Source organism: Hyperolius riggenbachi, chromosome 5 (assembly GCF_040937935.1).
Source record: "Hyperolius riggenbachi isolate aHypRig1 chromosome 5, aHypRig1.pri, whole genome shotgun sequence".
Lineage (NCBI taxonomy): Eukaryota > Metazoa > Chordata > Amphibia > Anura > Hyperoliidae > Hyperolius > Hyperolius riggenbachi.
Genome location: NC_090650.1, coordinates 68,955,969 through 68,969,869, shown reverse-complemented (window position 1 = coordinate 68,969,869; position 13,901 = coordinate 68,955,969). Strand labels below are relative to the sequence as shown.

Genomic DNA, 13,901 nt, shown 5'->3' with positions numbered 1-13,901 from the left:
TAGTCATGTGTATCAGTTAGGGTTAGGCATCATTTTTATACAGCCACAGATTGTTATTGTATGTCAGCTCTGGAGCATACATATAGAGGATTAATGACTCCAGCGTAGAGATACACTGTCCAAAAACGGTTGTGTTTGCATGTCTGCACTATGCATGTTACAGGGCCAGAGTTAGGACACCTATGTTTACCTTGGTACTTCTGCGCAGCATAGGTGACTAAGCATAAGAATGCATTCTTCTGTGAACTAAAACCCCGGCTTTTAACTTAGCTGTAGGGATAACAGTTGTGCCTGGATGAGTGAATCTGTGAATGCATTTGTTTGAACATTTGCATGTGAGAGTGCGAAGGGTTAATGGATTTTTGCTGTTTTCTAGCCACACCCCCTTCAGCACCTCCCTTTCCTTAAAGTGAACCACCAGACTAAAAATTGAATCAGCAGCACTGAAAAGGCCTGGTGTTTCTTTAACTGTTTCACAGCATCAGAACTATTGTTCTCTTATACAAGCCTCATTTTTAGCTGCAGTTGTTCTCGTTCTGCTGTTTTGGTGCAAATTTTTTTTTTTTACATTTTGAATTTGACATTTGAAGCCTAGCGTGTGCAGCTGGGAGGGGTGATCAGGACACAGGACAGTTGGAACTGTGTCTCCTGCTCCCTGTCACCTCCTTTCAACCAAAAAGATGGCTGCCCCCATGACAAAGATGGCAGCCCCCATGAATCACAAACATTTGCCTGTTCTTTTAAAACAGGATGGGTAAGAGATTATATTACCTATCTATTCTAATTAACATAACTAATGTAACTTAATGACAGTATGTTTGTTTAGGCTGAAGTTCCCCTTTAATTTATTTAATGTCCTAACTAGATGCGATGTGCCTGGATATATGTATTTTGTTCCTGTCCAAAAACGGGGGCTTATAGCAACCCTGAAGTGACCTAAAAAAAAGACGTATATAACTAAGAAGAAGGAAGGCTCTGTAATGTGATAATCTGATCCTGAATTAGACTAGGCATGGCATGACCAGGAATCTGTTTGATTTTATGGATGTGTAAGACTTTTTTTTTTGTTCAGGAAATTGAAGAGACCGTACAAAGCACAGATAATGCGTATGAGGATTCCATTAACTATGAAGAGGATTTTGAGGTAGGAAATCTTGCAGGATGATTTAGACACTGACTGTCTTTATTTCGCTGGTACTTCTAGTAGTAAGATGCCATCATCCTTATCTCTGGTCCAGCTCATGTTTGAGATCACTTTCTTCTGGCCTGCTAGGCATTGCTGTTTCTACTGCTGCATTCTCCATATTATATACATTTTAGTTCACAACAGGAAGAATCCAGTCACTTGAACACAAAAAGGGCACAACGATGGTGTTTATAGGAGTCAAAGTATATAAAAACGTAACCTTTAAGCCGGTTTTCCATCTAATTTTTGGATTGCGGTGGGGATGAGATGCCCCTGCCGCATTCCAACACAAATAAAAAAATTACCAACGTTTGACCCTGTGGCAAAGTGCGCCGACAGGATCATATGCATAGCGCCGTCCCCCGCACGCCCCTCGCCCAGTGACATACTTCCTGTTGGACAGGAAGTACGTCACTTAACATGACCAAGGATCTCCATCGTATTCCCATCGTTCTGCATATGCGCCCCACAATGCTGCCAACCTTTTTAAAAGGTATGTGTCGCCCATTGACTTACATTACTTCCGCCGCCGTGGAAGTTGGCCAGTATCAGGCAAGTGTAAAAGGGGCCTTAATGGTATCCCTAAAAGATAACATGATTTAAAGGGAATCTGAAGTGAAAATAAACTTATGAAATAATGAATTGTTTGTGTAGTACAGCAAAGAAATGGAACATTAATAGCAAAGAAACAAGTCATATATTGTTTCCAGTACAAGAAGAGTTAAGAATCTTCAGTTGTTATCTATGTGAAAGAGCTTCTCTGAGCTCCACGACCAAATTGTTGGCTGATTTCTGGAGCACTATACATCAAAGAAACAGTGACAGACAGCTTCAGATAAGGTTCAGTGAGAAGAGAAGTTCAAAGGGTCATTAGCTCTGCAAACCACACTCTGTATTTTTAACTGTAAGACAGAGCAAACTGCAACTATGACAGTATGATGCAATGCTATAAAAAATGCTATATAACTGAAAATAAAGAATATGAGACTTAATTTCTTTGCTACCAATGTTCTATTCATTATCCGTACTACGCATACAATTCATTATATCATAAGGGGGTTTTTTTTGGCGCCGTCAGAAGACGGAGCTGAAGTTACATTTAAAACACTAATTCGGCCTCCAGCAATAGCTGGAAGCCGAATTACATCATTCCCCACCATCCACGGTTTGAATTATAAAACAACATATTGTTCTTATGAAATCTTTATGGTATGCGTGACTAGTTATGGTGGGGACTTGATTCGGGGTGTGACAGGGGCGTGGCTTAACTGTCCCTCTTTCTTATATCAGAAAGTTGGGAGGTATGCGTTTATAATCAGACTAGGGGGCTTAGTTTTACTACTGTCTGTTTCTATTGTACGATGTAGGTTTCAGATGGACCGAGCCTTTCTATACCTTTTCTTTCAGGATTATGATGATGATTTTGAAGATGCCAGCGAGGAGGAGAAGACCCCAGAGCCTGCACAGGATCCGCCACCAGCTCAGAGGAACAAAGAGATAGAGGAGATACAGACAGCCATGCTCCTGGAGAATGAAAATGTATCTCCGGTTACACAGCGACATAAATCACAGGGACACTACAGCCAGGAGCCAGAACCAAACGGTATCTTCTTTCTTCATCTTCTACACTTGCTGGCTGCTTTCCTCATCCGCACTGATGTTTCACAGTCATTGCAGTCAGCCTATAGGCGCAGTGGTGTAACAGTAGCCCCTGTGATCCTCTTGATTTAAAGGGGGGGGGGGAGGCTATATTGACACACTCCTCCTCCCCCACTTCTATGCAGAGGAAAAGCATATATTTACATATGCATCAGGTCTCCTCTTCCTCTTGCCATCTGTGGGCTGCATGTTCAGACATTCCAGCTCCTGATGCATGTGATGTCATTAGGAGCCTCAGGGGGGCAGCATACGGTGTGCAGCTCCGAGGAGGTAGAGGAGAGCAGAAGCAAAGTGGAATAGGTAAATATTTTAGCTATCCCTGCACTTTTACTCTCTACAAGAGGGGGGAGGAATTGCAGAACAGCTCACCACTGTGGAGGTCTCTCACCGGCGATCACATGGGGGGGGGGGGGGGCGGGGTGTGCATCCTGATACTGCTGAGGGGCCCGGGCCACTGAAATTACACTTTTGTGTGGATGGTCATAGTGGTACAGTAATGGTCAGTCTCGTGTGCTACTTCTAAAAGTCCATAAACAAGAAAACCGCACTCCAGGATGTGCTGGTGCCTGCAAGAGGTCCCCTTTGTCAAGGCGTAGGCAGAAGAAAACATGTACATGTTTTCTTCTGCCTATGCCTTGCCAAAGGGGACCTCTTGCAAGCCCCGAAACGATCGTCGGCCATCACGGTCAGACCACAGATTGCATATGTGGGTGGTGGAACAATAAAATTCAAGCAACATTTCAGCAAGTCTGTGTGTGGACTCCTTTTTCTACACTACTTCAAAAAGTGACGGTGTTATGGATAGCTAGAAACACCTGTGAAGAAACGAATAAAAATAAACCTTACATAGAATCAGATTTCCCAATATCCATATAGATGTACTGTATATTAAACAATAAAAATACTAAGTGTGCACATGAAGCAAAAATATGTAAAGTAAGTTTCCAAACATTGGACTTCAATGGTTCTTTTTAGTTCTGGCCTTACCAATAAGTTTCCCTTAGGCAAGTGTCAAACGTGTTAGAAATTAAAAGGCGATATGCCATTCTGTGAAAAAGCCACGATTGCCACACATGAAATGTATTTCAATGGCATCATCATTTTTGTGGGTTCATATGTGATGTGATTCTTCTACTACGTTTAAAGTTTGGATGGCTTTTCTTTTTTTTTTTGCGTGCGATGTGCAATTTGTGTGTCAATGCAAGTCAATAGGAATGCAAAAAAATCATATTTTGCATGATGTGTATTAATGAGATGTATTTTTACTTTTAATTACCTTTGTTGGTATGCACTGACAGCCATTGGGGTTGGCGGGCACACACTTGCGCGCTGTAATGTGGCAGTGGTGACAGACCTAGAGCTCGTTATTAAATGGGCTTAGGTCGCCTAGTATACAATAAAGTAGGTATGTTTCAATACACAGTTAAGGTTAATATCTGCAAGGTGTCATTTTAAAAGGCAAGACATTAATGCAACACTGCAGCAAAGCTGTGCAATAGATGCTGAACATATGAAATACTACACGATCAGAGGGCACCAACATTTCAGATTTATTATTATGGTCAGCTAAAGTCTAACATACGTTTATAAAGCTTGAATCCTGATGATTATGTTATGCCCTGCATGTGACCAGTTGACAAAAAGTGAAACACACACACACGCACACACGCACACACGCACACATATACACACACACACATATACACACACATATACACACACACACACCTCTTTCCTCATGCCATGTCTATGCATTACACAGAATTTTGCAGTCTCTATGTGAGTCTTCCCACTTCGGTGGAGAAAGCTTCATCTTTGCTGCAAGATCTCTCTTCCAGGTTTTTACTGCTGTCTGTGTCCCCACGAGTGAGATTTCCATACACGGTTCTAGTGATATATCAAGGGACAGGGGCGTTGCTAGCCCCAAAGATCAGCGGCACGTGCCCCATATCTACTATGGGGTTCCCCAGATGTCCCCCAGGCAGAGTCAGCTGTGGTGCCTCAATGGCGGTTATGCTGGGAGCTGCGGTGCATCAATCGGGGGTATGCTAGGTGCTGTGGTGCCTCTATGTGGGCATACTGGGTGTTGTGGTGCAGCAATCAGGGGTATGCTGGGTGCTATGGTGCCTCTATGTGGGCATACTGGGTGCTGCGGTGCCTTGCTGAGCACAGTGATGCCTTTATGGGGGCATGCTGGGAGTTGTGATGCCTCAATGGGAGGCCCGTGGGAGCATGGGAGGGGATCCACTATGGGGGGACTGCCAGACAACCTGGCAGCAGGTCAGCCCACCCAGCGGAAAGCCAGACCAGCCAGCAGAGAAGACAGGTCACTCCACCTAGTTATGTGATATGCTGCATTTTTTTTTTTTTTTAATCAATGTGGAGAGGGGGCTTCATCCAATATTTTTCTGGGCAGAGCTTCTTAGACCGCTGTTAAGTTCATGTAAATTTGGCTCCACCCATGACCACACCCACGTTCTGGTGCTTGGCCGCACCCATTTTCCTTCTGGAGTGCCCAAAAGTGCCCCGGATCTCTTAGGATCCTAGCAACGCCCCTGTCAAGGGATCTGTTGCAAATCCAGAGTGTGGCAAGCAAAGGTAACCTGGGACAGCAACAAGAAGCCTAACCAAGGTTCTGCCTTTTCTGTGTTTATTGTCGACATCTATCCAGCTTTGTGTCGCTACACAAAGAAGAATTCTTCTCAGTCCCTGTCCAGACTACAGAACCCCAAAGCCCCTTTCACACTGACATGTTGTTTTACCCTGTGCAGAGACTACCGAACCCCAAAGCCCCTTTCACACTGGCGTGTTGTGTTACCCTGTGCAGAGACTACCGAACCCCAAAGCCCCTTTCACACTGGCGTGTTGTGTTACCCTGTGCAGAGACTACAGAACCCCAAAGCCCCTTTCACACTGGCGCGTTGTGTTACCATGTGCAGAGACTACAGAACCCCAAAGCCCCTTTCACACTGGCGTGTTGTGTTACCCTGTGCAGAGACTACAGAACCCCAAAGCCCCTTTCACACTGGCGTGTTGTGTTACCCTGTGCAGAGACTACAGAACCCCAAAGCCCCTTTCACACTGGCGTGTTGTGTTACCCTGTGCAGAGACTACAGAACCCCAAAGCCCCTTTCACACTGGCGCGTTGTGTTACCCTGTGCAGAGACTACAGAACCCCAAAGCCCCTTTCACACTAGCGTGTTGTGTTACCCTGTGCAGAGACTACAGAACCCCAAAGCCCCTTTCACACTAGCGCGTTGTGTTACCCTGTGCAGAGACTACAGAACCCTAAAGCCCCTTTCACACTGGTGCGTTGTGTTACCCTGTGCAGAGACTACAGAACCCCAAAGCCCCTTTCACACTGGAGCGTTGTGTTACCCTGTGCAGAGACTACAGAACCCCAAAGCCCCTTTCACACTGGCGCGTTGGTTTACCCTGTGCAGAGACTACAGAACCCCAAAGCCCCTTTCACACTGGCGTGTTGGTTTACCCTGTGCAGAGACTACAGAATCCCAAAGCCCCTTTCACACTGGCGTGTTGGTTTACCCTGTGCAGAGACTACAGAATCCCAAAGCCCCTTTCACACTGCTGTGTTGTGTTACCCTGTGCAGAGACTACAGAACCCCAAAGCCCCTTTCAAAGCCCCTTTCACACTGGCGTGTTGTGTTACCCTGTGCAGAGACTACAGAACCCCAAAGCCCCTTTCACACTGGCGTGTTGGTTTACCCTGTGCAGAGACTACAGAATCCCAAAGCCCCTTTCACACTGCTGTGTTGTGTTACCCTGTGCAGAGACTACAGAACCCCAAAGCCCCTTTCAAAGCCCCTTTCACACTGGCGTGTTGTGTTACCCTGTGCAGAGACTACAGAACCCCAAAGCCCCTTTCACACTGGCGTGTTGTGTTACCCTGTGCAGAGACTACAGAACCCCAAAGCCCCTTTCACACTGGCGTGTTGTGTTACCCTGTGCAGAGACTACAGAACCCCAAAGCCCCTTTCACACTGGCGTGTTGTGTTACCCTGTGCAGAGACTACAGAACCCCAAAGCCCCTTTCACACTGGCGTGTTGTGTTACCCTGTGCAGAGACTACAGAACCCCAAAGCCCCTTTCACACTGGCGCGTTGTGTTACCCTGTGCAGAGACTACAGAACCCCAAAGCCCCTTTCACACTAGCATGTTGTGTTACCCTGTGCAGAGACTACAGAACCCCAAAGCCCCTTTCACACTGGCGCGTTGTGTTACCCTGTGCAGAGACTACAGAACCCCAAAGCCCCTTTCACACTGGTGCGTTGTGTTACCCTGTGCAGAGACTACAGAACCCCAAAGCCCCTTTCACACTGGAGCGTTGTGTTACCCTGTGCAGAGACTACAGAACCCCAAAGCCCCTTTCACACTGGCGTGTTGGTTTACCCTGTGCAGAGACTACAGAACCCCAAAGCCCCTTTCACACTGGCGTGTTGGTTTACCCTGTGCAGAGACTACAGAATCCCAAAGCCCCTTTCACACTGCTGTGTTGTGTTACCCTGTGCAGAGACTACAGAACCCCAAAGCCCCTTTCAAAGCCCCTTTCACACTGGCGTGTTGTGTTACCCTGTGCAGAGACTACAGAACCCCAAAGCCCCTTTCACACTGGCGCGTTGTGTTACCCTGTGCAGAGACTACAGAACCCCAAAGCCCCTTTCACACTAGCGTGTTGTGTTACCCTGTGCAGAGACTACAGAACCCCAAAGCCCCTTTCACACTGGCGCGTTGTCGACATCTATCCAGCTTTGTGTCGCTACACAAAGAAGAATTCTTCTCAGTCCCTGTCCAGACTACAGAACCCCAAAGCCCCTTTCACACTGACATGTTGTGTTACCCTGTGCAGAGACTACCGAACCCCAAAGCCCCTTTCACACTGGCGTGTTGTGTTACCCTGTGCAGAGACTACCGAACCCCAAAGCCCCTTTCACACTGGCGCGTTGTGTTACCCTGTGCAGAGACTACAGAACCCCAAAGCCCCTTTCACACTGGCGCGTTGTGTTACCCTGTGCAGAGACTACAGAACCCCAAAGCCCCTTTCACACTGGCGTGTTGTGTTACCCTGTGCAGAGACTACAGAACCCCAAAGCCCCTTTCACACTGGCGTGTTGTGTTACCCTGTGCAGAGACTACAGAACCCCAAAGCCCCTTTCACACTGGCGTGTTGTGTTACCCTGTGCAGAGACTACAGAACCCCAAAGCCCCTTTCACACTGGCGTGTTGTGTTACCCTGTGCAGAGACTACAGAACCCCAAAGCCCCTTTCACACTGGCGCGTTGTGTTACCCTGTGCAGAGACTACAGAACCCCAAAGCCCCTTTCACACTAGCGTGTTGTGTTACCCTGTGCAGAGACTACAGAACCCCAAAGCCCCTTTCACACTGGCGCGTTGTGTTACCCTGTGCAGAGACTACAGAACCCCAAAGCCCCTTTCACACTGGTGCGTTGTGTTACCCTATGCAGAGACTACAGAACCCCAAAGCCCCTTTCACACTGGAGCGTTGTGTTACCCTGTGCAGAGACTACAGAACCCCAAAGCCCCTTTCACACTGGCGCGTTGGTTTACCCTGTGCAGAGACTACAGAACCCCAAAGCCCCTTTCACACTGGCGTGTTGGTTTACCCTGTGCAGAGACTACAGAATCCCAAAGCCCCTTTCACACTGGCGTGTTGGTTTACCCTGTGCAGAGACTACAGAATCCCAAAGCCCCTTTCACACTGCTGTGTTGTGTTACCCTGTGCAGAGACTACAGAACCCCAAAGCCCCTTTCAAAGCCTTTTCACACTGGCGTGTTGTGTTACCCTGTGCAGAGACTACAGAACCCCAAAGCCCCTTTCACACTGGCGTGTTGGTTTACCCTGTGCAGAGACTACAGAATCCCAAAGCCTCTTTCACACTGCTGTGTTGTGTTACCCTGTGCAGAGACTACAGAACCCCAAAGCCCCTTTCAAAGCCCCTTTCACACTGGCGTGTTGTGTTACCCTGTGCAGAGACTACAGAACCCCAAAGCCCCTTTCACACTGGCGTGTTGTGTTACCCTGTGCAGAGACTACAGAACCCCAAAGCCCCTTTCACACTGGCGTGTTGTGTTACCCTGTGCAGAGACTACAGAACCCCAAAGCCCCTTTCACACTGGCGTGTTGTGTTACCCTGTGCAGAGACTACAGAACCCCAAAGCCCCTTTCACACTGGCGCGTTGTGTTACCCTGTGCAGAGACTACAGAACCCCAAAGCCCCTTTCACACTAGCATGTTGTGTTACCCTGTGCAGAGACTACAGAACCCCAAAGCCCCTTTCACACTGGCGCGTTGTGTTACCCTGTGCAGAGACTACAGAACCCCAAAGCCCCTTTCACACTGGTGCGTTGTCTTACCCTGTGCAGAGACTACAGAACCCCAAAGCCCCTTTCACACTGGAGCGTTGTGTTACCCTGTGCAGAGACTACAGAACCCCAAAGCCCCTTTCACACTGGCGTGTTGGTTTACCCTGTGCAGAGACTACAGAACCCCAAAGCCCCTTTCACACTGGCGTGTTGGTTTACCCTGTGCAGAGACTACAGAATCCCAAAGCCCCTTTCACACTGCTGTGTTGTGTTACCCTGTGCAGAGACTACAGAACCCCAAAGCCCCTTTCACACTGGCGTGTTGTGTTACCCTGTGCAGAGACTACAGAACCCCAAAGCCCCTTTCACACTGGCGTGTTGTGTTACCCTGTGCAGAGACTACAGAACCCCAAAGGGATTCTAACCTTCTGCTACTTGGTCTTCAACTAAATTAAATGTTCTGCGCTTTACAGAAATGGGCACAACATTTCTATGCATGTTTCTGTTTGGTTTGCCATTGTCTATCTCTTCTGCATGCACTTTTCAGCAGACCTTTATGTCTCTTTTGCAGAGGCAGATCGTTCCTCCAGGAAGTCTCACCGAGGAGTATTCATAGATTTTGGATCAGCAAAACAGCGTCAGGTTAGCAGCCAGATTGCCAGCAAACAGAAGTAAGTGGGTTGGGGGAGGCTACTCACAATATATACTGTATGTAAAGCATTTAAAACCACACAAATGTGAGAATTTCTCTTGTAAGAAGAATTCATAGAGAAACACATGATTGATTTGTTAGGTAATCAGTTTGCACTTCTCTGATTCACTAGTCAGTGAAGTGATCATATCGTACTTTGCTTCTTGTGTAGGCTGCTTGCGACCAGCCAATTACCAGAACGATCACATGCTTCTCTATGATTTCTCTAGGAGTTATTTTTCTTTTTCTAGGATGCAGATTGAGCAAGTGATTTATAGCCCTGCAACTAGTAGGAAGCTTGTGTGACAGGGAAAGTGTCCATCACACACAGACTTAAAGAGGAACTTCAGGCTAAACAAACATACTGTCATTAAGTTACATTAGTTATGTTAATTAAAATAGATAGGTAATATAATCTCTTACCCACCCTGTTTTAAAAGAACAGGCAAATGTTTGTGATTTCATGAGGGCAGCCATCATGTTGGTTGAAAGGAGGTGACAGGGAGCATGAGACACAGTTCCAACTGTCCTGTGTCCTGATCACCCCTCTCAGTTGCTAGGCAACGTGAATAACAACATCGGAAATCCCATCATGCTTTGCACAGCATCAGGGGAAAAAAGCCCGGGCAGTTTTCATTGATGGGTGGAGCTTAGCTAAAAATGCAGCTAAAAATGATGCTTTGGTAAGAAAAACAAAGTTCTGATGCTGTGAAACTGGTAAAGAAACACCAAGCCTTTTCAGTTCTGCTGAGTAGATTTTTAGTCCGGAGGTTCACTCTAAGGCAGGGGTCTCAAACTCAATTTACCTGGGGGGCCGCATGAGGCAAAGTCAGGATGAGGCTGGGCCGCATAAGGAATTTCACAATCGCGGCGCATCGCTGCCTCTGCCCACCCCTCTCACTCTTCCTTCACAGAGAGGGGCGGGGAGAGGCGGCGATCCGTGCGGCTATTGACGTCAGGAGAGGCAGTGCTGAAGCTGAAAGCTCTGTCCCTTCCAGGAAATTCCGGCGGATAATTTGGGGGCTCTGCAGCCCTCGTTTAGCGGCGGGGAGGCGGCGGATTACTTGGGAGCACTGAAGCGAACTTTAAGGAAGCGTTTGCCGGCGAGGGCCACAAAATATTGTATCGAGGGCCGCAAATGGCCCGCGGGCCGCGAGTTTGAGACCCCTGCTCTAAGGTAATGCTCATAGAAGCTCCGTCGCTGGGAGCATTCTGCGCAGTAGAGAGCTTTCATACTGTGCACGCGCATAGCATTCCCGTTCTTGGGAACGTGATTGGGAGGCGCGTGGACCAGGACTGTGCATCTAAGTGACAGAGGGTCCCTGCGAGGGAGGGGAAGAACAATTTGTGATGGCACGGGAACAGGGCGGCTGCAGGGGGCTGGTGGAAGCCCCAGGTGAATTTTTTTTTTCCCAAAATGATTTTTATTGGGAAAAATTTGCATAGTAAAATGATTACAATTGCACAAAGTAACAAACATTATACACATCTTGTCTTAACATAACAAAGACAAATTAATTCCCAACTTTGGCCCTAGGTGAGTTAAACTAATTTTTTTTCCCCAGAGGTTAGGCTCACTTTAAAGCTTGCAGAGGACACAGGAAGCCTCTGAAGGATCCCTCAACCAAGTTACCTATCACTCTTTTTTTAAAAAAAATGACAGGTTTACTTTGAGGCCTCTTTCACACTTATTACTAGTGGTGCAATGCGGTGTAAGGACTGCATCACAGCGCAGAAACTGCCCTTCATATGACCTTGCGACCGCTCAGTGACATTCTTTGCATATGCAGGAAGTACCTCACTGGGATTCTCGTCGATCCGCGCTATGTCACACCGTGTTCCTGACGTTTACACGTGCTGCATCGCACATAATCCGTGCGGTAGGCAGCGATCATGCGGCACTGCACTGCAGACTTTACATTGGCAATGCGCTTGTTTGGATTCTTCTGGTGCACTGCATCGCATTGACCAGGGCTGGATTTGGGCCAGGTCACCTAGGCCATGGCCTAGGCCACCACAGGCCCAAGGGCACCAAAGCAGCAGGATAAACTGGTGCAGCATTTGCAAGCTTGCAAATGCTGCAATGCAGGGAGATCAGGCAAGCGCTTGACTGCGGTACTCTGCTGCTAGCTGCCTATGCAGCGGCCACCTTGCTCTCTGTGCACGTTTGCATTGGGGCTGATGGCTATGGACGGAAATGAAGAGGAAGCTTCTGCACTGGAGACGAGCTAAGAAATGAGTTACGCTGATGGCTGCTGCGGTGTGAAGAAGAGCTGGCTACCTATACTGAAGGGGGGAGGGATTAATGGAGTCATCTGGCTATCTATACTGGAGGGAAAGGGGGGGGGGAGAGGTTATATGGCTACTTATACTGGGGTGGTCATCAGGCTACTTATGCTAGAGGCAAGGGGTCATCTGGCTACCTATACTGGAGGGAAGGAGGTAGGGGTCAACTCGCTACCTATACTGAAGGAGGGCGGCTGGCGACAGTGGCCTTGGGCGGTAAAGAGTACAAATTCGGCCCTGGCATTGACTCCATAGACTTGGATGCATTGTCTCCATAGACTTGAATGGCCCTTGCAATGGGGATGCGTCAGGCAAGTGTAACGCAGGACGACGCAGTGGGTACGTTTAAAAGGGGCCTAAAAGTGCCAGTCACCTGACTGTAATACTGATCTTGATTTGATTCTGAATCACTAACCTTTGAACAGGCAAAGCAGCCTGTGGTTCTTAAATGGGTTTAAAATATATTTTTCTGTTAGTGATTCAGAAAGAATTCTTTATACAGGAATCACTCCATCGTATGATAACAAGTGTGTTTACAAGGGAGCCAGCAATGCCTCCTTCCATATTCTCATCACTTCAGGGTTTATTCATGACAGGTGTTCTTTAGGAATGCATAGGGCTTCCCCTAGACAGTCATTAATGTAATAAAAAAAGGATCGGTTCCTTTAGTGCCTGCAGATTATGGTAGCTGCAGTGACTGTAGATTCTGGTCATTGTTTTAAATAATGCATTCAGCTGTTCCCAAAATAAATATGTTGTCAGACAGGTCTTCTGCGCTGCATATTAGAGGAAGCACTTGTGATTCTGGCATGTAGATAGGCTTTAATTCTTGTTGGGCGAGTCTCAAAGCAGAAGTGGTTACATCAACAATTAATCCAGGCAGCACTATTCAAAGGTGAACTGCAAGATTAGGGTGAGGGTGTGAGAGACAAGCTTAAAGAGAAACTCCGACCAAGAATTGAACTTTATCCCAATCAGTAGCTGGTACCCCCTTTTACCATGAGAAATCTATTCCTTTTCACAAACAGACCATCAGGGGGTGCTGTATGGCTGATATTGTGGTGAAACCTGTTATGATCATGTCTGCAGCGTTTACTGCTGGCTGCAGTGGTATTGTAACCCAAGCAGTTCTGATGTCATTACATGCATTTTCTTGCATAGTTTGGTTTGCACTTAAACTAGTTGCTGATTCCATCTGCAGTCACTCTGAAATTAATGACAGTTTAACATGCTCTTGTGTAAACAAACATTGTCTGCTGCAGTGGAGGGGCAGTCCCTTTCCTGCAGGCTGCATATCATTGTCTGCCTTTTCCTGCTATCAGCCTGTGATTAATTACCATTCACTTGTGTGGGAATCTGCAGGTCTGCTCCCATTGGATGACCTCAGTATAAAGAACTGCTTCCTGCAATGTCTCATGGGCTACCATAGTCTCAGATTCAGTCTGTTACTCTGCCCGTGCCCCACCTCGTTCCTAGTCCGTGTGGACTGCGCTGACTCCTGCGAAGGGGTCAGCGAGTCCTCCTAGTTCTGCTCTTGTTCTAGAAGTTGTTACTTTGCTCGTCTTGTGTCATATATTGGTTCATCGCCAATATATACGCATACTTGCATGTTTATTATTTTCCTTGTATTCGTGTTACGTTGATACATCAGTGTCGCTGATATATACGTACACGAACTGTTTATATCCTGTATTCCGTTAGTCAGCGTTCCAGCACGCTGAGCTAGTTATCCTGTTC

The 13,901-nt window shown here is 47.2% G+C and overlaps 1 protein-coding gene across 2 annotated transcripts in view; it reads left to right on the top strand.

The window, feature by feature from the left end:
* The window catches only part of DYNC2I1 (dynein 2 intermediate chain 1), a 119,124-nt gene that overhangs the window by 42,791 nt on the left and 62,432 nt on the right, over positions 1-13,901 (top strand). For both annotated transcript variants that reach the window (XM_068235842.1, XM_068235841.1), the window contains exons 6-8: positions 1,073-1,144; positions 2,594-2,789; positions 9,759-9,858. In XM_068235842.1, the coding sequence (XP_068091943.1) occupies positions 1,073-1,144; positions 2,594-2,789; positions 9,759-9,858 (368 nt within the window). The remainder of the gene's footprint in view (positions 1-1,072; positions 1,145-2,593; positions 2,790-9,758; positions 9,859-13,901) is intronic.